The sequence below is a fragment of the Bufo bufo genome, chromosome 3, assembly GCF_905171765.1.
Source record: "Bufo bufo chromosome 3, aBufBuf1.1, whole genome shotgun sequence".
Lineage (NCBI taxonomy): Eukaryota > Metazoa > Chordata > Amphibia > Anura > Bufonidae > Bufo > Bufo bufo.
The window spans coordinates 223,211,364-223,236,639 of NC_053391.1; the positions used below are offsets into that span (position 1 = coordinate 223,211,364).

Sequence of the window (25,276 nt, forward strand, 5' to 3'; positions counted from 1 at the left end):
ATTGTCTAGAGAAGAAAAGTAATGAATTTATTTCCGTGACTACATAATGCTGTGGGTTTCCTTTTGGTGTTCCTATCATCTAGACGCATTGCTTTTTATATATATATATTGAAACATCTGTTCTCAAAAGCAAATAAAGCCTTGGGTATCGTGTGATATAAAGGACTAAAACATCATTAAATGGGTTATGCTAATACTTAAACGTATCCCCCTAGCCCAGGCGTGGCCAACCTGCAGCTCTCCAGCTGTTGTAAAACTACAACTCCCACCATGGCCTGCTGTAGGCAGTCTGGGCATGCTGGGAGTTGTAGTTTTGCAACAGCTGGAGAGCCGTAGGTTCACCATCCCTGCCTTAGCAATAGGATGGAGGAAAAGCGTCAATTGGTGGGGATCCAGCAGCTGTGACCATAAGAGCAGCTGTCCTGTGACCCCCTTCTTGTATATTTGGAGCAGAGTGCAGTGCTTGACTGTCTGCAGCAGTCCCTTGGAGATGACTGGGAGTAGCAGTGCACATGCTATATCATCAACGTGATTATATGAGGACACAGGACACCTGTTCTTGTGATCAGCGGGGGTCCCAGTAGTCAGACCCCCACTGATCAGATATTTATCACCTATCTTGTGGATAGGGGATAGGTTAAACTCTTGATATAATCCCTTTAATTTTTTTAAATATTTTTAATTTCGTTTTTCCCCCTAATTTCGAGTAGCCACCACCAGGACCATTTATGAAAAGAAGTTACAGAAACTACTTGAAGAAAACCAGGTGAAAGAAAATGGAGGTGGACGTGAGGACCAGTATTCAGACAATGAAGATGAAGGTGTGTACCTACCACGATCAGCAGTTTAGCGTGATCAAACGTACTGACAGACTCACATAAAATTTAGAATACAAATTGCTCAGGCTGCTTTCACACTTGCTTTTCACTTTTCCGGTATTGAGATCCGGCAAAGGATCATAGTCAATGGGGACAAAACGTAACTGAACAGAACGGAATGCTCCAAAATGCATTCCGTTCAGTTTGGTTGCGTTCTCATACCAGAGAGCAAACGCAGCATGCTGCGGTTTTCTTTATCCGGCATGATCCACGATGGAAGTCAACGGTGCCGGATCCGATTTCTCGGACACAATAGAAAACGGATCCGTCCCCCATTGATCCATCATTGCTATGTTAAGGATAATACAACCGTATCCGTTCATAACAGGTGAGTTGATTTCAGCGGTCTGTCATTTATAAGTTAAAAGTAAGTGGTTGCCGAGAACCAACATCACAATCATTGCAGACTGGGCCTGGAAAAGAATCACGGCCACCTGAGAAGAGTCCTGGTTATTCATGAATTCCTGCTCTCCTCGCCCACCTGCTGATGATTAAGGGCTCTTTCACACCTGCGTTCTTTTCTTCCGGCATAGAGTTCCGTCGTCGGGGCTCTATGCCGGAAGAATCCTGATCAGTTTTATCCTAATGCATTCTGAATGGAGAGAAATCCGTTCAGGATGCATCAGGATGTCTTCAGTTCCGGAACGGAACGTTTTTTGGCCGGAGAAAATACCGCAGCATGCTGCGCTTTTTGCTCCGGCCAAAAATCCTGAAGACTTGCCGCAAGGCCGGATCCGGAATTAATGCCCATTGAAAGGCATTGATCCGGATCCGGCCTTAAGCTAAACGTCGTTTCGGCGCATTGCCGGACCCGACATTTAGCTTTTTCAGAGTGGTTACCATGGCTGCCGGGATGCTAAAGTCCTGGCAGCCATGGTAAAGGGGAGCGGGGGAGCAGTATACTTACCGTCCGTGCGGCTCCCCGGGCGCTCCAGAGTGACGTCAGGGCGCCCCAAGCGCATGGATCATATAGATCACGTCATCCATGCGCATGGGGCGCTCTGACGTCATTCTGGGGCGCCCCGGGAGCCGCACGGACTGTAAGTATACTGCTTCCCCGCTCCTACTATGGCAACCAGGACTTTAATAGCGTCCTGGCTGCCATAGTAACACTGAAAGCATTTTGAAGACGGCTCCGTCTTCAAATGCTTTCAGTACACTTGCGTTTTTCCGGATCCGGCGTGTAATTCCGGCAAGTGGAGTACACGCCGGATCCGGACAACGCAAGTGTGAAAGAGGCCTAAGTCTTCTACCTAGTTTTCTCTCCTAGACAGAAAGGGAGAACTGCCAATCATCAGCAGATGGACGGGGAGAGCAGGAGATTATGAATAACCATGACTCTTCTCAGGTAGATTTAACTCTTTTCAAGGCCTGGGCTTTAATAATTTTAAAGCTGGTTCTCCGCAACCACTTACTATTATCTCATGAGTGATACACCGCTGAAATCAGCATTTCTGTCACTAATTTATGCTGCCCTCAGTGAGGTCGGCATAAAGTTGATGACCGGTTCCGTTTAACTCTTTCTGGGGAGGAATGGAATAAAACCATACCACCAGAGCACCACAATTTTGTGACATTCACTTTGCAGAATAAATAGCATGATCATTTTATTCTCTGGGTCTAGTACAATTACAGTGATACCAAATACATTTTTTTTTTTATTTAAAATACAAATATTTTTTTATTAACTTCTATTGTACAGTAAAAACTTTACTCTTTATAAAAAAAAATTGGGATCGCTGCATCCCAAGATCCATAAATTTTTCTTTTTCTTTCTACAGAGCTGTGTGGGGGCTTGATTTTTGCAGGACTACTTGTAGTTTTTGTCATTTTATTTATTTTTTATACGGTGTTTACTGTGCAGGATAAATTACATAATTGTATAGCTCTGGTCATTTCAGATGTGGCAATACCAAATATATGTAAAGGGGATTTGAATTTTTTTTATTTATTTTTTTCCATTGAATACCATTTTTCCATGGAGATTTTTTTTTTTTTAGCAATAAACTTTAATTCTTGATTTTATTAGTCCCACAAGGGGACTTTTACATGCAATCCTTTGATTGCTCACATAGTACATTGTAGTACTTGTTTACTATGCTGTCAGTAGAAACTGATGCTGAGGCTGTGCTTCGGGCAGACCTGGAGCCCTTCATTGGAACCCTGGCTGCCCTGTGAACGTGGTGGTGTTGATTAATGACAGTCACTATTGACAGTGGCATCTAAGGGATTAAATTGCTGAGATTGGTGCTTCTGCCGATTCAGGCCATTAAAGCAGGAGCCTTTACTGCAGTACTTGGACCAGGTCGCAGTAAAAAGGCAGCAGCCTAGAGTAACGTGCCTTAATGACCACGATAAAAAAGGCATATCAACACCTCCTGCAAAACGGTGTTGACTAACCTTTGTCTTTGCAGTATGCATTTGGAGTTGTGGCCGTCTCCATTTTGGTTGTGCACTCCTAACTAACCCATCCTTTTCACAGGCTGTTTTTAATTAACCACCTCAGCCCCCCTAGCTTAAACACCCTTAATGACCAGACCACTTTTTACACTTCTGACCTACACTACTTTCACGGTTTATTGCTCGGTCATACAACTTACCACCCAAATGAATTTTACCTCCTTTTCTTCTCACTAATAGAGCTTTCATTTGGTGGTATTTCATTGCTGCTGACATTTTTACTTTTTTTACTTTCAGTTGTAAAATTTTTCAAATATAACTACATTTCTATATAAATTTTTCTCAAAATGTATTGTTCTACATGTCTTTGATAAAAAAAAATGCAATAAGTGTATATTTATTGGTTTGCGCAAAAGTTATAGCGTTTACAACCTATGGTACAAAAATGTGAATTTCCGCATTTTTACGCAGCTCTGACTTTCTGAGCACCTGTCATGTTTCCTGAGGTTCTACAATGGCCAGACAGTAAAAACACCCCACAAATGACCCCATTTCGGAAAGTAGACACCCTAAGGTATTCGCTGATGGGCATAGTGAGTTCATAGAACTTTTTTTATTTTTTGTCACAAGTTAGCGGAAAATGATGATTATTTTTATTTTATTTTATTTATTTATTTTCTTACAAAGTCTGATATTCCACTAACTTGTGACAAAAAATAAAAACTTCCATGAACTCACTATGCCCATCACAAAATACCTTACCTTGGGGTGTATTCTTTCCAACATGGGGCCACTTGTGGGGTAGTTATACTGCCCTGGCATTTTAGGGGCCCTAATACGTGAGAAGTAGTTTGAAATCCATATGTGTAAAAAATGCCCTGTGAAATCCTAAAGGTGCTCTTTAGAATTTGGGCCCCTTTGCGCACCTAGGCTGCAAAAAAGTGTCACACGTGGTATTGCCGTACTCGGGAGAAGTAGGGCAATGTGTTTTGAGGTGTCTTTTTACATATACCCATGCTGGATGAGATAAATATCTCTGTCAAATGACAACTTTGTTTAAAAAAAATGGGAAAAGTTGTTTTTTAGAGAGAGATTGTCGCTAAAGTGCAGGAAACGCAGGATGGTCTCAAATCGTGTCCTGGACATGGCAGCAGAGAACATGGGCATGTGATAAATTGGGTTCGTTGACCAATATGACCGCAATTCATGCTTTTTTGTCAGGCCCATGTTGAGGAGAAGGCCCAGAAAAGTTTTAAATTCGGAAACTTGGACGGGTTTCCACCGGAAGGACTGGGCATAAAAGCTTCCCGGGTTGGCGGCTATAAATTGAGTGGCATACCGATTTGTTTCTGCCACGACTAAGTCCAAGAGCTCCGCAGTCAAGAACAGCTAAAAAAAAAACTGTGCCGATCCGATCTGAGCTGTCTCAACCCGAACTCCAGACTAGGCGGTGAAAGGGGGAACTACTGGTGCGGCTGAAGTTGGGGGCTGCCAATCAGGGTTTGCCAACACCTCAGGGACTCTAGGGGCTCTATGGGCCTGTCTGTGCGGTGGCTGCTACGGGGGAACTAATGCACGTGCCACCGTACCAGCTTCAACTGCCCTTCTGGTGCTCACCACTTCACCATGTTGTACGGCAGTGCTGGTACTAGGTCCAGGATGGGCTGCGCTGCTGGTGTATGCCTCACCACGTAATCCGACAGCGCCAGCCCCACTCTGCTGCCCTTGAAGCGGATCCTGCTCAACCTGTGGTCTAGCAACACGGGGCCGGGTACGCCTGGTGGTATCAGGGACCTCAACCTCCTCGTCCGAACTTTGGGTCAGACTGCCACTGCTTTCTACAGGTTCGTATTCTGACCCGCTGGATTCGTCAGATGAGGGTTCCCATTCCTCATCCGACTGGGTCAGAAGCCTGTAGGCCTCTTCAGAAGAATACCCCTTCCTTGCCATTTGGTCAACAAAATTTAGGGGGTATTCCCTGAGACTACCCAAGAAAAAAAGCAAGCCTGTCTTACAAATGGGAGGCTAGCGAAGTACCGGAAGCCGCTGCGATTGATAAAAAATATCAAAACAGATTTTTTTTTTTTATCGCCGCAGCGCTTGTAAAGTGATTGTGCAGTGATAAAAAAATATATATATTTTTTGTCACTGCGGCGGGGCGGGCATGGGTGAACGCAAGTGTGGGCGACCGATCAGGCCTGATCGGGCAAACACTGCGTTTTGGGTGGAGGGCGAGCTAAGGTGACACTAATACTATTATAGATCTGACTGATCAGTTCTGATCACTTACAGATACTATAAAAGTACCAATGCTGATTAGCGATACGCTAATCAGCGAATCAGTGACTGTGGTGGGCTGGGCGCTAACCGACGCTAACTACCTAACAAAGGGGCCTAAACTATCCTAAACCTAACCGTCAATACTAGTGGGAAAAAAAAGTGACCGTTTACACTGATCACTTTTTTCCCTTTCACTAGGTGATTGACAGGGGCGATCAAGGGTTGATCAAGGGGTTAATTGGGGTGATGGGGGGGTGATCTGGGGCTAAGTGTAGTGTTGGTGTGTGCTCCTCTGCTGGGACCAACCGACAAAAAAGGACCGGCAGAGGAACACAGAAGCCATTTAACACATTATATTTATAAATATAAGGTGTTAGATGGCTTGTGATTCGATATATTTTTTTTTTTTATTTTTTTTTGAAAATCACCAGCCTGCCAGCGACGATCATTGGCTGGCAGGCTGGTGACGAAATACTCCTCTAACTTTTGCCGGCCCGCAATGCGCATGCGCAGGCCGGCTGTGAGCGTAATCTTGCGTCTCGCGAGTCTACAACCCACACAAGTGGCTCAGGTAGTGCAGCTTATCCAGGACGGCACATCAATGCGAGCTGTGGCAAGAAGGTTTGCTGTGTCTGTCAGCGTAGTGTCCAGAGCATGGAGGCGCTACCAGTAGACAGGCCAGTACATCAGGAGACGTGGAGGAGGCCGTAGGAGGGCAACAACCCAGCAGCAGGACCGCTACCTCCGCCTTTGTGCAAGGAGGAACAGGAGGAGCACTGCCAGAGTCCTGCAAAATGACCTCCAGCAGGCCACAAATGTGCATGTCTGCTCAAACGGTCAGAAACTGACTCCATGAGGGTGATATGAGGGCCCGACGTCCACAGGTGGGGGTTGTGCTTACAGCCCAACACCGTGCAGGACGTTTGGCATTTGCCAGAGAACACCAAGATTGGCAAATTCGCCACTGGCGCCCTGTGCTCTTCACAGATGAAAGCAGGTTCACACTGAGCACATGTGACAGACGTGACAGAGTCTAGAGACGCCGTGGAGATCGTTCTGCTGCCTGCAACATCCTCCAGCATGACCGGTTTGGCATTGGGTCAGTAATGGTGTGGGGTGGCATTTCTTTGGAGGGCCGCACAGCCCTCCATGTGCTCGCCAGAGGTAGCCTGACTGCCATTAGGTACTGAGATGAGATCCTCAGACCCCTTGTGAGACCATATGCTGGTGTGGTTGGCCCTGGGTTCCTCCTAATGCAAGACAATGCTAGACCTCATGTGGCTGGAGTGTGTCAGCAGTTCCTGCAAGACGAAGGCATTGATGCTATGGACTGGCCCGCCCGTTCCCCAGACCTGAATCCAATTGAGCACATCTGGGACATCATGTCTCGCTCTATCCACCAACGTCACGTTGCACCACAGACTGTCCAGAAGTTGGCAGATGCTTTAGTCCAGGTCTGGGAGGAGATCCCTCAGGAGACCGTCCGCCACCTCATCAGGAGCATGCACAGGCGTTGTAGGGAGGTCATACAGGCACGTTGAGGCCACACACACTACTGAGCCTCATTTTGACTTGTTTTAAGGACATTACATCAAAGTTGGATCAGCCTGTAGTGTGTTTTTCCACTTTAATTTTGAGTGTGACTCCAAATCCAGACCTCCATGGGTTGAAAAATTTGATTTCCATTTTTTTAAATTTTTGTGTGATTTTGTTGTCAGCACATTCAACTATGTAAAGCACAAAGTATTTCAGAAGAATATTTAATTAACTCAGATCTAGGATGTGTTATTTTTGTGTTCCCTTTATTTTTTTGAGCAGTGTGTGTATATATAATTTTATATAGTGAATATAGAATTGGTCCATATATTCTGTGTCAGCAGAGTGCTGTTGCATTGTGCTCGCATTTGCTTTTACATAAGAAGGCACATCGGCGGTCATTAAGGGGATAAAAGATTATGCCCATCACAGAAAGTGATAGTGTATCTCTAGGATATGAGGGAATCTTCTGCTAACCACCCTGTTCCTCCCTTCTTGGTAGGAGTAGGCTGGTCCTACGACCTGCCAGGAAGAGGAGTTCAAATCCAGACAGAGGAGATAGGAAGCACATGCCAGAGCTCCTATTCCAAACGACCATAGACCGTTCTCCTTTGAGGCCTCAAGGTGACCAGCGGGGCATAAATAATGGTTTCCAGGAGCCCAAGACCTCCTCTAGCAAGAGCTTAAAGGGGTTGTCTCACTTCAGCAAATAGCATTTATTGTGTAGAAAAAGGTAATTCAAGTCACCTGTTAATGTATTGTTATTATCCATATTGCTTCCTTTTCTGGCTGGATTAATTTTTCCATCACACTATACAGTGCTCGTTTCCATGGTTATGACCACCCTGCATTCCATTAGTGGTGGCCGTGCTTTCACACTATAGGAAAAAGCACTGTCCTCTCTGGTTGCTGGGATCGTGGGACTGCACATAGGTTAGTGATTTTTTTTTTCCCTATAGTGTGCAGGCACGGCCACCACTGATGGATTCCAGGGTGGTCGTAACCATGGAAACTAGCAGTGTATAATGTGATGGAAAAATGAATCCAGCCAGGAAAGAAGTGAATATGGATAATAACAATACATTAGTGAGTGCCTTGTATTCAAGGGTTTCCGTCATCAGAAAAATGGGTATTAACCTGGCTGACATTAGCTATGTGCTAATGTCAGCTGACCATAACTATATTAGTCCCATGTCACTAACTTTTATAATATGCAAATGAGCCTCTAGGAGCAGAGGGGGCGTTGTACCTGCTCCTAGAGGCTCCGTTCGTTTACCGCTTTTCACGCCCTTCTAAACTTGATTGACAGGGCACCCCCTGCTCCTAGAGGCTCATTTGCATATTATAAAAGTTAGTGACATGGGACTAATATAGTTATGGTCAGCTGACATTAGCACATAGCTAATGTCACCCAGGTTAATACCCATTTTTCTGATGACCGAAACCCTTCAACTTTCTCTACATGATAAACGCTATTTGCTGAAGTGAGACAACCCCTTTAAGCCCACCTCTTCAGTCGATCACAATACCTCTCTTTGCGCCATCACAATCGCTTGGTCATTGACGTCACAGGTCTTAGTGCATGCGCGGTAAGTCAAGTGAGGCTGATGCTCGCTGCAGGTAATTCCGTGCACAAATGCAGACCGTTTCCTGTTCTGTGTGTGCACGAGATCTTGAGATTTTGCAGAGGGACATGATGACCAGATGGGAGGAGCTCAATGCTGATCGTGACGAGGGGCGGAATGCATGATGCAAGGAGAGGTATCGAGTGACGGGGTTGGTATGGGCTGTTGGTAGAGGTGGAATTGGGCTCCTTGAACCACTTTTCACACTCCGCTGGGCGCTTGGAGGCCTCACTAGAATACCAATCAAACTTATTTGCAAAGATAATACTAACAAAGGTATGTTTTTGATTGTGATGTTAAGCAGCACTACATAGCATTGTCAAACTAGTTGACTCATTCCTTGTAAGGAGAAAATGCTCTTTAATTTTTTATTGTTTCTTGTGATTTATGATCTCCTTTATTGATCTTATCATTTGTGAAGGTTTTCAGGTGAAGAATCTGATGGACATGAGATGTGAGCTGAATGGGGAAAAATCATCTGGATTTGACAGCTGCAGCCAAAAAAATGTAAGTCCTCTATATAGATAGATTGGAGGAAGAAGGATGCAAAAGTGTTGTACGCTATGGTTTTCCATCCTACAGGATCCAGCAAAAAAAGTATATGTTGTAATGGAACTTTATGGTGACAGATGCCACTGCATGGTGTCTTCCCAGGCATCTGATTTAATGTGTACGTCATGTGTATATGACAAACTTGATGTGAACACAGCCTTATTTGTACAATAGAAATAAATACAAAACAAATGTTTGTACTGATTGGAGCCAAGTTCTTGGGTAACTTCTTTTTAGGCTTTCCCACAGCCTTTTTATGGATGCTTAATTTTGTCATAGACACCTTCTGGGAAGTGTTGAGAAATGTGTTTTCCCAGATGCTGCCTTGCACTATGAAATAATTCTGACTAAAACATGATACATCACTATTGCTATTTACGAGTGCTTGCTTAAAGAGGACCTGTCACCGCTCCTGACATGCCTGTTTTAATAGCTTCATGTATTCCCTATATAATAACAATTCTGGAGCACCTACTCTTATGGCTCTATGATGTGCTATTACTTTATTATTTCTACTAGAAGTTATGAATGAATTGTTAGCAGTCTGCAGTAAGGCTACAGAGGGGAGGTAACAAGTTGGGGGGGGGGGGGTGTACCTGCACAGACTCGCTGTATACAATCGGTGCTGCCATTGTCAGACTGTGCAGGTACACCCCCAACTGGTCACCTTCCCTCTGTACCCTTACTGCAGACTGCTAGCAATGAATTCATAACTTCTAGTAGAAATAATAGAGGAATGGGACATCATAGAGCCATAAGAGTAGATGCTTAAGTATTATTATTACATAGGGAATGCATGAAGCTATTTAAACAGGCATGTCCGGAGTGGTGGAAGGTCGTCTTTAACCACTTGCTGCACACGTAATGCCGATAGCCCTCCGGGCGGCGGCAGTCTCAGCGACGCCTATTGGCGTCATCTCGTGTGAGCAGAGATTTCCTGTGAACGCGCGCTAGTAAGTAAACAAGTTAAACTACAGCCTGCCAGCGCTGATCATTCGCATCTGATATACCTGCTACCTGGTCCTCTGGTGGTCCCTTTTTGCTTGGATCGACCACCAGAGGACACAGGCAGCTCTGTAAGTAGCACTACACTACACCCCCCCCCCCCCCCCCCGTCACTTATTAACCCCTGATCACCCCATATGGACTCCCTGATCACCCCCCTGTCATTGATCACCCCCCTGTAAGGCTCCATTCAGACGTCCGTATGTGTTTTGCGGATCCGCAAAACACGGACGCGGGCAATGTGCTTTCTGCATTTTGCGGATCCGCACATTGCCAGAACTATATAGAAAATGCCTTTTCTTGTCCGAAATTCCGGACAAGAATAGGACATGTTCTATATTTTTGCAGAACGGAAGTGCGGACCCGGAAGTGCAGATCCTCAATTCCGGATCCGAGCGGGACAAAGTCTGTCCCCATAGAAATGAATGGGTCCGCAATTCCGTTTCGCAAAATGCGGAACAGAATTGCGGATGTGTGAATGGGGCCTAAGGGTCCCTTATCACCGCCAGTTAGTTAGCCACTTGTTAGGTAGTTAGCGCCCACTGCACCTCAGTCACTGATTAGTTGCTGATTAGCGTCATCGCTGTCGCTAATCAGCACTAGTACTATATAGTATCTGTAAGCGATCAAGACTGATCGCAATCAGATCTATATCAGTACATTAGGGTCACCTTAGGCTCTACAAAAAACGCAGTGTTCGCCCGATCAGGCCTGATCTTGTGCGCACTTGCGTTCAGTCCGCCCCACCGCAGTGACAGAATTTTTTTTTTCTGATCACTGCAAAAACACTGTAAAACCGCTGCGGAGCTATAAAGATCACTTTTGAGCTTTTTGGATCTTTATTAGCAATCGCAGCTTTTTTTTTTTTTTTTTTTGACTTTTTTTGGCAGAGATTTTTTTATCCACATTGATCGATGCGAATGAAGAAATCTGTGCCGTTCATTTTTTCTTTCAGCCCAGAATCTGAACGAAAAAAAATCTCATTACCCGTATGCTCAATATAAGGCCTCATGCACACGACCGTGACGTTTTTTGCGGTCCGCAAACCGAGGATCCGCAAAAAACGGAAGGCGTCCGTGTTGACTTCCGCAATTTGCGGAACTGAACGGGCGCTGGCAATACAAATGCCTATTCTTATCCACAAAGAGCGGACAAGAATAGGACATGTTATATTTTTTTAGAGGGGCCGCGGAACGGAGACACAGATGCAGACAGCACACGGAGTGCTGTCCGTATCTTTTGCGGCCCCATTGAAATGAATGGGTCCGCATCCGAGCCGCCAAAACGGCGTCTCGGATACGGACCCAAACAACGGTCGTGTGCATGAGGCCTAAGGAGAATAGCAGAAACTCGTAATGCTGGCCATACATGTAATGATTGCGGAGACCCTCAAATGCCAGGGCAGTACAAACACCCCACAAATGACCCCATTTTGGAAAGAAGACACCCCATTTTGGAAAGAAGACACTCCAAGGTATTCGCTGAGGGGCATATTGAGTCCATGAAAGATTGAACTTTTTGTCACAAGTTAGTGGAAAGGGAGATTTTGTGAGAAACAAAAATCAATTTCCGCTTACTTGTGGCAAAAAAAAAAAATCTTCTATGAACTCGCCAAGCCCCTCACGGAATACCTTGGGGTGTCTTCTTTCCAAAATGGGGTCACATGTGGGGTATTTATACTGCCCTGGCATTTTAGGGGCCCTAAAGCGTGAGAAGAAGTCTGGAATCCAAATGCGTAAAAACATCCTGTGAAATCCTAAAGGCACTCATTGGAATTTGGGCCCCTTTGTGCACCTAGGCTGCAAAAAAGTGTCACACATGTGGTATCGCCGTACTCAGAAGAAGTAGGGCAATGTGTTTTGGGGTGTATTTTTACATATACCCATGCTGGGTGAGAGAAATATTTCTGTAAATGACAACTTTTTAAAAAAATTTATACAAAGTTGTCAATTTACAGAGATATTTTTCTCACCCAGCATGGGTATATGTAAAAATACACCCCAAAACACATTGCCCTACTTCTTCTGAGTACGGCGATACCACATGTGACACTTTTTTGCAGCCTAGGTGCGTAAAGGGGCCGAAAGTCTAACGAGTACCTTTAGGCTTTACAGGGTTGCTCACAATTTAGCCCCGCCCAAAGTGCCAGAACAGTAAACACACCCCACAAATGACCCCATTTTGGAAAGTAGACACCCCAAGGTATTCACTGAGGGGCATAGTGGGAGATTTTTTATTTTTTTGCCAGAAGTTAGCAGAAATGGAAACTTTATTATTATTTTTTTTCCTCAAAGTGTCATTTTCCGCTAACTTGTGAAAAAAAATTAAATCATACATGAACTCACCATGCACCTCCGCAAATACTTTGGGGTGTCTTCTTTCTAAAATGGGGTCATTTGGGGGGTATTTATACTATCCTGGCATTCTAGCACCTCAAGAAACATGACAGGTGCTCAGAAAGTCAGAGCTGCTTCAAAATGCGGAAATTCACATTTCTGTACCATAATTTGTAAACGCTATAACTTTTGCGCAAACCAATAAATATACACTTATTGGATTTTTTTTTTTATCAAAGACATGTAGCACAATAAATTCTGACACAAACTTGTATAGAAATGTAATTATATTTGAACAATTTTACCAGAAAAAGTTAAAAATACACTTTTTTTGAGAAAATTGCGGTCTATTTTGATTAATATCAGAAAAACGAAAATGGCAGCAGAAATCAAATACCACCAAAAGAAAGCTGTGAGAAGAAAAGGAGGTAAAATTCATTTGGGTGCCAAGTTGCATGACCGAGCAATAAACCGTAAAAGTTGTGAAGTGCCGATTTGTAAAAAAGGGCCTGGTCACTAGGGGGGTATAAACCTGTGGTCCTTAAGTGGTTAAAGCTGATTTTTTTTATTTTTTATGGTGAGATGTAAGATCAGTTGAGCTTTATTTTGCAAAATACATCATGGTTTGCATATGTTTCAGTAATTGGTAATCCTTTGTATAAATCCCCTTTTTTAGGTTTTTACAGACAATAATGTTGCAGCTTCTCGGCGATCATCTTTACCGAGTCGCACAGTGACGCGTCCTTCTGCAGGCTCATATACACATGTAATTCCAAACCCTAACTGAGCACTTTGTCACTGGGTGAAGTTTCTTTCTGGTATATTAGCCTGGAAACAAATGATTCATTCTTAAAAATACATACGATGGGCTTCATGAATTGAAACTAGTGTAATCGAGAAATGGATACTCACCTATAGCAACCAATGAGACTTCATTTTCAAAAATGCCATTGAGCATTTGAATTATATTATTAACCCCTATGCTGCGGGTGTTTCTAATGCGGCTAATCATTTTATTAATAAGCACAATAGGAGGACGGATAGTTTCCGTACCTATGCTTTTGAAAAAGTGTCCATGCCACCTAGAGGTTGTGATTACAAGCCTAAAATCCTCCTGCGTGAAGAATACTGGATCCTGAAACTAGACACCCGGGTTCCTATGGGACTTGATTTAAAAAAGGAACTCATGTATTTATATCAACGTTAGGTCAATAAGTCAATATATGTAATAGTGACAGGAGTTGAGGCAGGTGCATTATTTCCTTTATTATTATTATTATTATTATTATTATTATTATTTTTTTTTTTTTTTTTTTGATCAACAAATTCATCATGTATAAGTGAAGGATCACGAAGCAAAGCTATTTTGACCACTTGGACTAGCCACCAATAACCTATAACTTATTATTATTATTATTTATTATTATTATTAATTTTAAGACTTTTTAACCATTTTTGTATAATGGTGTAGGGTGTCTGTTCACACCATGCAGTTTTTGGATCCGGTATCCTTGACCAGGGGAGGCGCTGTTCCTTATGTGTCAGCAGGTGTATACCGTATTTTTCGCTCCATAAGACGCACTTGTTTTTCCCCCAATAGCTGAATATATGGGGGCTGCTGGCTGACATATGGGGGCTGATAGATGGCTGAAGGTTGGGGGGTTGATCTGAGATATTGGGGGTCTGATTAGGGCTGTAAGCTGAGGTCTGATTAACTCTGGGGGTCTGATTGCTGGTCTGACCTGAGGTGTAATGGAAAATATTTTTTTGTTCTCCTCTAAAACCTAGATACGTCTTATAGGGGCGAAAAATACGGTATTCCTCTCTCTCTGATGATTTGACGTATTCTGCTGCATGCATGCTTTGGTGACATGTATTTTAGTAGAAATGTGGGTGAAGCTTGGTGAATTTGAACATGACAAGTGGTCCATGGTGTGCAGTCCGGCCTGGGGGGGTGTTGTCTCCGCCCTCCAATTTTTTTCCCCCTCCCCTTCCCCTCCCAATGGGGGATGGTGACTATTTCACCCCAGTAGCCGGACAACACATCAGGTTATGAGTAGTGTTAAGCGAACTTGTGTTTTAAGTTTGGCGTCTAAAGTTCGAGTTCAGGTTATCAAAGTATCCCGTTATGGATTCTAAATTCCGTTATGGTCTGTGGTAGCGGAATCCATAACGGTATACTTCTATAACCCAAACCCGAACTTTAGACGCCGAACTTAAAGAGGACCTTTCACCGATTCTTACCCTATGAACTAACTATACAGATATGTAGAGCGGCGCCCGGGGATCTCACTGCACTTACTATTATCCCCGGGCGCCGCTCCGTTCTCCTGCTATGCCCTCCGGTATCTCCGCTCACTAAGTTATAGTAGGCAGAGATACCAGTCCCTAAGTTATGGTAGGCGGAGTCTGCCCTAGCGCTGGCCAATCGCAGCGCAGAGCTCACAGCCTGGGAGGTTATTTTCTCCCAGGCTGTGAGCTCTGCAATGCGATTGGCCAGCGCTAGGGCAGACTCCGCCTTCCATAACTTAGGGAACGGAGATACCGGAGGACATAGCAGGAGAACGGAGCGGCGCCCGGGGATAATAGTAAGTGCAGGGAGATCCCCGGGCGCCGCTCCACATGTATGTATACTTAGTTCATAGGGTAAGAATCGGTGAAAGGTCCTCTTTAAAACACAAGTTCGCTCAACACTAGTTATGAGTAAGAACTGCTAAGTTCAAAACCTGTTAACCATACGGTGGAGGGAGTCTGTCTGTATAGCTGTATTTTAGCCGAAGACCAATAAGGATTACGGCAACATATACAACCCTGGATGCTGGAACTTCTTTTCTCTGTTTGCACCAAGGACTTGTCCGGTCTGTTCAGTGCAGTAATAATTACAAAAGGCGCTACAAAAATCACAATTTCCTAGTGTTTTTTTATTCCCTTGGTGTTTTTTTTATTTATTTTTTATTGCAGCATTCACTGGGTGTGGTGTTCTGTTTGTTTTTGTTCGTTTTTTTTCCAGGCATTTCTATCGGAAGAAAAATAACGAATTTCAGTGTTTTGTTTGGCGTTTAAGCCAAAAAAAAGCCCTGAACGTTTCTGCTATCTTGCTTTACAGTAAGGTGTTGGTTGGCATGACTGCTGGATACTCCTTTTAATTTCAGTGATAAGTCAGACGGAATGAAAACTTTTGTGTTTTGCTCTTTCAGATCCCTGCATGCCTTGCAGCCGAATTTAATCAGAACCTTGCAACACTAGGAGATGATTTCAGCGTTACAAAAATGTTAAAACAGGAAAGTATAGTCCTTTAGAGCTGGATGACAGACCATCTATTCATAGTTTTTAGTCTGCAGTTGGCAGACACATCTGGTCCACATCGGACACTAAATCAGAAGCCTCTCTGAAATCATTCACTGCCCCCACAATGCTTTACTTTCTGAAATAATGTCTATTGAAAGCCAGATATCTACCTCGGACAGAAGTGAATGATAATCGGAGTGCAGAGAAGCAATTCTGGGGGTTCATGTGATAGTGGTGTATCTTATATCACATGCTCATGCTGATAAGGGTGCATTCACACGACCGCAATTTGCGGACCGCAAAACACTTACGGATCCGCAAAACACGGATATCGGCCGTGTGCGTTCAGCAATTTGCGGACCGCACATGGCCAGCGCTATATAGAGAATGCCTAAGCTTGTCCGCGGTTGCAACCAAGAATAGGACATGCGCTATCTTTTTTGCGGGGCCACGGAACGGAACAACGGATGCGGACAGCACACGGTGCGCTGTCCGCATCTTTTGCGGCCACATTGAAATTAATTGGTCCGCACCCATTCTGCAAATTTGCGGAACTGATGCAGATCCATTTATACGGTGTGTGAATGCACCCTGAAGGAAATGATAGCATGGCTGTCTAGATAATGTGCAAGAGAGCATATAAAGTTGTAGTTTTGCAACAGCTGGAGGGCCGCAGGTTGGGCATCCCTGATTTAGACAACCGTAGTAATGAAAGAGGTGTCCAATATTGGCTGTATGTAACAAGGGATAGACTATAGGATTTGTATTATTTTGTTGGTTGTTTTGTTACCGTTGCCATAAGACCGATTACATCTCTATTATAAATCTGTCACAATATAGCGAAGAACAGAAGCTGGTGTGTGTACAATGCCAATGTACAATGGCAGCTTTTCTTTACCTGCCGTCCTGTATAATTATTGTAGCAGGTAACTAATAAGTTCACAATTGATCCTTTAAACGCTGGATTCACTCACAACGTTCAGGTCTGATTTGTGCATTTTTGGTTGCTGTTGATCAGTATGGAACAATGCATTCTTTATTTTGGTGGTGTGTTTTAGGGAGTGGTGGTGTTTTTTTTTGTTTTGTTTTTCAGGACATCACATTGTGTAGGTGTTCTGTTTGAGGATGTTTCCCAATTTAAAAAAAATGCCTTTTTTATTTTTTTTATTTCTTACTCTTATGGCAAGTACAAACAGCAACATAAAAGTAAGGAACCTAGAGAACATGTACCATAGACTGTTCTGACTAATGGTTACCAACACACACTGCAAATGAAATGTAATATTGCATAATTACTGGAATGTTTGTATTTAATGTAGTGATCTTAAAGGGAACCTGTTATGTTGAACATGGTGTTTGAGCTGCAGGCAGAAGCAGAGGAGATTCCGTATATAGCTTGGTGGGAAAAGATTCAGTATAAGGGTACATTCATGGGTCCGCATCCGTTCCGCAATTTTGTGGAACGGGTGCAGACCCATTAATTTTCAATGGGGCCGGAATGTGCTGTCCGCATCTCCATTTGCATATCCGCACTTCCACAATTGCGGACAAAATTAGGCATTTTCTATTATAGTGCCGGCGATGTGCGGTCCGCAAATTGCGGAATGCACATTGCCAGTGTCCGTGTTTTGCGGATCCGCAATTTGTGGTTTTGCAGAACACTTGTGGACGTATGAATGGACCCTAAGGGCCCATTCACACAACCATATATTTATGTCCGCATCCGTTCTGCAATTTTGCGCAATCGATGCAGACGCATTCATTTCAATGGGGCTGCAAAATATGCTGAGAGCACACCGTGTGCTCCGTTCCATGGCCCTGCAAAAAAGATAGAACATGTCCTATTGTAGTACGAGCGCGGACTTCTCTGCTTCGTTTACCTGCTTGCTGCAGTGGTGAGCAGGTGTAATTACAAGTATGGCGTCCCTATTCACTTCTATGGGACGTCTCAGATCCGTCCCATAGAAGTGAAAAGGGGAGGCCATACGTGTAATTACACCTGCTCACCACTGCAATTGCTGTGGCGAACAGGTAAACTATGCAGAGCGCTGCCTTCTCTTCAAAAAGCTGATCGGCGAGGGTGCCAGGAGTCAGACCCCCGCTGAACTGATTGATGACCCGTCCTGAGGATAGGTCATCAATAGTAAAAAGCGGGGAACCCCATTAAGCATAGGTCATAAAATTCTATGGCGACATGAGCACATGACCATTAGAGCCAATACAGGGTCAGCTGCTAGATCTGTGTATAGTCAAGCAGTTCACTTTGTTTAGAGCTGGTTAGCGTGTTTTAATTTTGCAAACAAGTGACAGAAATAAAACTGTATCTGAGCAGATGGAGAGAAGGTCGTCTTTCAGCCAGACAGCAAGTTACAGAAATGGACAGGAAAGCAAGACTTTGATATCCAGTTCTCAGGTACTAATGTGTCCTGCCAGACTTTATAACATGCATACCTCCATGTATTCGTGGCGCTCTACTGGGTAATCTGGTGCCATTTTCTCTTTCGAACAACCCCTATCTTTATCTGTGCCAGTAGTTCCAGTGCCCAATATGAAAATATGGATGTGTATAGTCTATGGGGTGGTCACGATCACTCATTTCCCAAGTCGGAGTGATCTTTACTGCCCTGATGCTGTCCTGATACATGGTGACAGGTCCTCTTAAAAGGGGGTTGTGTTTCTTTAATACAAGCAGCACCACTCTTCTCCATTTACAGGTTACTTCATAGAGTAAAAGAAGGCCTTTCTATAAATTGTGCTATTATACATTCTTTTATTCCTTAACCCTTAGGATACCGGAGGTTTTTTTCATTTCTGAGTTTTCATTTTTCTTCCCTATTTTCCGTGAGCCATAACTTTTTTTATATTTCCAGTCACATAGCTGTATGAGGGCTTATTTTTTGCGGGACAAGTTGTACTTTCTAATGCCACCATTAATTATGGCATAAAATGTAGTGGGAAGCAGGAAAAAAATTCCAAATGGGGTGGAATTGGGAAAAAAAAAACGCAATCCCACCACAGTTTTACGGGTTTTGTTCCCACATCATATTATTCAAGGCAAAACTGACCCATGCCCTTCATTCTCTGGGTCAGTACGATTACGTTTTTTTGTGTAAATAGTGTAAAAAATCAATTTAAACTTTGAGATTTATTTTTTTTCATCACCATATTCTGACCCCCAAAACTTTTTTATACTTATGTTTACTGAGCTGTGTAGGCGCTAATTTTTTGCGGGACAATTCATAGTTTTTATTGATACCATTTTGGAGTGTGCATGGATCACTTTTTATTTCATTTTTTTGAGTAAGAGAAGTAATAAAAAAAAATTGCAAATCGGCCATTTTGACCCTTTTTTCCATTACGCCATTTGCTGTATTGGATTTTTTTATTTTAATATTATGGGCGTTTCTGTCGCAGTGATACAAAGGATGTTTATAATTATTTTATTTTTTATTTTTTTTATTATACGGAAAGGGGGGTGATTTTAAACATTTTTATATTAAAAAAATAAATAAATATATATACACTGCTCAAAAAAATAAGGGGAACACAAAAATAACACATCCTAGATCTGAATTAATTAAATATTCTTTTGAAATACTTTGTTCTTTACATAGTTGAATGTGCTGACAACAAAATCACACAAAAATAAAAAAATGGAAATCAAATTTTTCAACCCATGGAGGTCTGGATTTGGAGTCACACTCAAAATTAAAGTGGAGAAACACACTACAGGCTGATCCAACTTTGATGTAATGTCCTTAAAACAAGTCAAAATGAGGCTCAGTAGTGTGTGTGGCCTCCACGTGCCTGTATGACCTCCCTACAACGCCTGTGCATGCTCCTGATGAGGTGGCGGACGGTCTCCTGAGGGATCTCCTCCCAGACCTGGACTAAAGCATCTGCCAACTCCTGGACAGTCTGTGGTGCAACGTGACGTTGGTGGAAAAAGCGAGACGTGATGTCCCAGATGTGCTCAATTGGATTCAGGTCTGGGGAACGGGCGGGCCAGTCCATAGCATCAATGCCTTCGTCTTGCAGGAACTGCTGACACACTCCAGCCACATGAGGTCTAGCATTGTCTTGCATTAGGAGGAACCCAGGGCCAATGGCACCAGCATATGGTCTCACAAGGGGTCTGAGGATCTCATCTCGGTACCTAATGGCAGTCAGGCTACCTCTGGCGAGCACATGGAGGGCTGTGCGGCCCTCCAAAGAAATGCCACCCCACACCATTACTGACCCAATGCCAAACCGGTCATGCTGGAGGATGTTGCAGGCAGCAGAACGTTCTCCATTGCGTCTCCAGACTCTGTCACATGTGCTCAGTGTGAACCTGCTTTCATCTGTGAAGAGCACAGGGCACCAGTGGCGAATTTGCCAATCTTGGTGTTTTCTGGCAAATGCCAAACGTCCTGCACGGTGTTGGGCTGTAAGCACAACCCCCACCTGTGGACGTCGGGCCCTCATATCACCCTCATGGAGTCTGTTTCTGACCGTTTGAGCAGACACATTTTGCAGGGCACTGGCAGTGCTCCTCCTGTTCCTCCTTGCACAAAGGCGGAGGTAGCGGTCCTGCTGCTGGGTTGTTGCCCTCCTACGGCCTCCTCCACGTCTCCTGATGTACTGGCCTGTCTCCTGGTAGCGCCTCCATACTCTGGACACTACGCTGACAGACACAGCAAACCTTCTTGCCACAGCTCGCATTGATGTGCCATCCTGGATAAGCTGCACTACCTGAGCCACTTGTGTGGGTTGTAGACTCCGTCTCATGCTACTACTAGAGTGAAAGCATCAGCAGCATTCAAAAGTGACCAAAACATCAGCCAGGAAGCATAGGAACTGAGAAGTGGTCACCACCTGCAGAACCACTCCTTTATTGGGGGTGTCTTGCTAATTGCCTATAATTTCCACCTGTTGTCTATCCCATTTGCACAACAGCCTGTTTGCTAAGTGGACAGTTTGATTTCACAGAAGTGTGATTGACTTGGAGTTACATTGTGTTGTTTAAGTGTTCCCTTTATTTTTTTGAGCAGTGTGTGTGTGTCTGTGTAATATATATATATATATATATATATATATATATATATATATATATATATATATATATTTTCTAGTGTGCGAACCGAAACGTTGTATATCTGGTGAATAGACACTTAAGTTTTTACTGAAGGAAGTGCCGTGGATTTCCTGGTTATATATATATATATATATATATATATATATATATATATATATATATATATTCTCATTTTGATGAGGAATTTTTTATTTTGATCTATTTTTTATTTTGATCTATTTTTTATTTTGATCTATTTTTTATTTTGATCTATAAGCGAATATAATCTATTTTGCTCATTTCTTATGTTGGCCTGCCATCTGGTGGCCAAAATTAGAATTGCAGCATTAATGCTCTGAATTTCTTCATAGATATTTAGAGCATTCAGCGCATGTACTGAAGTCCTGATTGGCCGCACGGGGCTTCAGTTCTAAACCGTTTTTTGCGCATTCAGGTGCCATTATCTCACTTGATCACGGCATCTAAAGCATTTAATTACCGCGATCAGCATTATTACCGGTCGCGGTAATTAGCCGCAGGTCTCTGCTGTTTGAAACAGCAGAGACTTCGCCCGCTGCACGCGCGAGCAGGCGTCATGCTTGCACAGCGCTACCAGCGCAGTACATGTACGCCGCTGGTAGCGAAAGGGTTAAAGTCAATAGTTTTGTTGTTACTGCACAACCTCTCGGACCCACATCTATCTCTAGAATGGGGCCCCCAAAGCAAAGAAGAGGGCACTGCTCTCAATTCACCACTATGAGACTTCTGAAAATGGCAGTGCGCTCGCTCGGCTCTTTTTGGAACACTCGTAGAGATGGATGGTGGCATATCCTAGCGAGATGGGTCAACTCCTTTTTAAAGTGCATTTCATTTCTGGTGTGAAAGTCATTTCCTGCAATAACTTTTAATTTGTAATATATATACAGTGGCCTGCAAAAGTATTCACCCCCTCTTGACTTTTTCCGTATTTTGGTGCCTCACAACCTGGAATTAACATGGGCTGTTTGAGGATTTGCATAATTTAATTTACAGAACATGCCTACAACTTTAAAGATTTTTTTTATTTTTTATTGTGAAGCAAACAACAAATAGGACAAAATAACAGAAAAAGTCAACGTGCATAACTATTTACCCCCCTAAAGTCAATACTTTGTAGAGCCACCTTTTGAGGCAATCACAGCTCCAAGTCGCTTTGGATAAGTCTCTATGAGCTTGCCACATCTTACCACTGGGATTTTTTCCCATTCCTCCTTGCAAAACTTCTCCAGCTCCTTCAAGTTGGACGGTTTGCGCTTGTGAACAGCAATCTTTAAGTCTGACCACAGATTTTTTATTGGATTGAGATCTGGGCTTTGACTAGGCCATTCCAACACATTTACATGTTTCCCCTAAACCACTCAAGTGTTGCTTTAGCAGTGTGTTTGGGGTCATTGTCCTGCTGGAAGGTGAACCTCCGTCCTAGCCTCAAATCACACACAGAGTGGTGCAGGTTTTGCTCAAGAATCAATCTTTCCCTCAGCTCTGACCAGTTTCCCAGTCCCATCCCCCCAGCATGATGTTGCCACCATGTTTCACTGTGGGGATGGTGTTCTTTGGGTGATGTCATGTGTTGGGTTTGCACCAGACATAGCATTTTCTTTGGCCAAAAAGTTTAATTTTAGTCTCCTCAGACCAGAGCACCTTCCTCCATACATTTTGGGAGTCTCCCACATGCCTTTTCACAAACTCACAACGTGCCTTTTAGTTTTTTGCTGAAAGTAAGGGCTTTCTTCTGGCCATAAAGCCCAACTCTATGGAGCGTACGGCTTATTGTCATCCTATGTACAGATACTCTAGTCTCTGCTGTGGAACTCTGCAGCTCCTCCAGGGTTACCTTAGGTCTCTGTGCTGCCTCTCTGATTAATGCCCTCCTTGCCCGGTACGTGAGTTTAGGTGGGCGGCCGTCTCTTGGCAGGTTTGCTGTTGTGCCATGTTCTTTCCATTTGGCTATGATAGATTTGATGGTGCTCCTGGGGATCATCAAAGATTGGATATTTTTTTTATAACCTAACCCTGACTTGTACTTCTCAACAACATTGTCCCAGAGTTCCGTGGTCTTCATGGCAGTGTTTGGTTAGTGATGCCTCTTGCTTAGGTGTGGCAGCCTATGGGGCCTTTCAAAAAAGGTGTGTATATGTAATGACAGATCATGTCACACTTAGATTGCACACAGGTGGACATCATTTCACTAAGGCCTCATGCACACGACCGTTGTTTGTCTCTGCATCCGTTCTGCCGATTTTAGCGTTTCAGATGCGGACCCATTCATTTCTACGGAGCCGTTGAAAATGCGGATAGTGCACCGTTTGCCGTCCGAGATCCGTGGTTCCAGTCCGTCAAAAAAATATAACCTGTCATATTCTTGTCCGTGGAAAATGGTTCGCGGACCCATTCTAGTCAATGGGACCGCTAAAAAACGCGGAGTCACACAAGATTGTCATCCGCGTCCGCCTCCTTTTTTTTTCCTATCATTTGCATGGCAAATCTGTCTTAGACTTTTTTTTTTTACTTTCCTTTATGTCTGGTGGTCCTCCAAAAATAAAGGAAGACACACGGAAACGGATCACGGAGCAACGGAACCCCATTTTACGGAACACAACAACGGTCGTGTGCATGAGGCCTAATTATGTGACTTCTGAAGGTAATTGGTTGCACCAGAGCTTTTTATGGGCTTCCTAACAAATGGGGTGAATACATACGCACCTGCCAATTTTCTGTTTTCTATTTCTAAACAATAGTTTTATTTATATATTTTTCTCATTTCACGTCACCAACTTAGGCTACTTTCACACTTGCGTTCAGAGCGGATCTGTCTGGGGTCTGCCCAGATGGATCCGCTCATATAATGCAGACTTGGGATCCGTTCAGAACGGATCCGTCTGCATTATATTGTAGAAAAAATTCTAAGTGTGAAAGTAGCTTCAGACGGATCCGTCCAGACTTTACATTGAAAGTCAATGGGGGACGGATCCGTTTGAAAATTGAGCCATATAGTGTCAAATTCAAACGGATCCGTCCCCATTGACTTACATTGTAACTCTGGGCGGATCCGTTTGCCTCCGCACGGCCAGGCGGACATCCGAACGCTGCAAGCAGCGTTCGGGTGTCCGCTAGCGGAGCGGAGGCTGAACGCTGCCAGACTGATGCATTGTCAGCGGATCCGCGTCCACTCAGAATGCATTAGGGCAGTACGGATGCGTTCGGGGCCGCTTGTGAAAGTAGCCTTAGACTATTGTGTTCTGATCCATCACATAAAATTCAGATTAACAAAACATTGAACTTAAGGCTGTAATGTAACAAAATATGAAAAAAGTCAAGGGGGGTGAATACTTTTGCAAGGCACTGTATATATATATATATATATATATATATATATATGTGTGTATGTGTATATGTATATATATATATATATATTTGTGGTCAGGGCGACGGCCCCTGGACGTAGGAACTAGAGCTACCTCGGGCTGGGAAATGCCGGGAGCCCGTAGCGAGGATAGGTCTAAAAGGGGGCCTATCCTTAAGGAAGAGCTAAGAAAAGGGGAGGGAGGGAGGGGTACCTGGCCGCACGTCCCGTCCCCTGACCTGCGTGGGGGTTAATATAGCCAAGGGGCGTGGCCTCTGCCCCTCCCACAAATACAGGCTGCACGGCAGCCTTAACTACTTGTGGTCAGGGCGACGGCCCCTGGACGTAGGAACTAGAGCTACCTCAGGCTGGGAAATGCCGGGAGCCCGTAGCGAGGATAGGCCTAAAAGGGGCCAAAAAGGAGACCCAACCATACCATCAAACACTCATTGCACCGTACAGGGCAAGTGAACAGAAAGCATCACGGATCTCCGATCGGAGGATTTAGACCATATCTGGAGAACACGACTACCTCCAACGTCCCATGCACCTGATAACCTGAGGAGGCATCTGGTGCTTAGACACCGCCTCAAAACGAAAGTGGAGCAGACCCTGTTTAGAGTAAATATACACCTACCGTTACGACACCCGTTTTGAACGAAAAGACCCTTCACGATGGAGGTGCGGGATATACCGTCTTATATCACAGTGACTTCCATCTACCTTACCTCCTTGTCATGTGTACCGCCACACCGTTCTTGGAGCTGGTTAAATGCTGATGCAATTGAAAGAGTGTCTGGAACCAGGAACGATTTACTCCTATGTTGACTAACAGATGACCATATACGAGAAGGTCTGAATCCTGAGAGCTGCAGACTGAAACAAACAATGGTGAAACGGTTGGAAGTGCCTAGATCAGGCATCCCAAACCGCGGCCC

At 44.0% G+C, this 25,276-nt stretch overlaps 1 protein-coding gene across 2 annotated transcripts in view; it reads left to right on the plus strand.

Annotated features, from left to right (window-relative positions):
• LEMD1 (LEM domain containing 1) overlaps positions 1 to 25,276 on the plus strand; it is an 81,632-nt gene that overhangs the window by 35,475 nt on the left and 20,881 nt on the right. The window contains exons 3-6 of one of the 2 annotated variants that reach the window (XM_040423974.1): positions 711 to 821; positions 9,141 to 9,226; positions 15,810 to 15,893; positions 18,233 to 18,313. In XM_040423974.1, the coding sequence (XP_040279908.1) occupies positions 711 to 821; positions 9,141 to 9,226; positions 15,810 to 15,893; positions 18,233 to 18,313 (362 nt within the window). Of the gene's footprint in view, positions 1 to 710; positions 822 to 9,139; positions 9,227 to 15,809; positions 15,894 to 18,232; positions 18,314 to 25,276 lie in introns of both variants that reach the window. The other variant, XM_040423976.1, reaches the window with a different exon arrangement.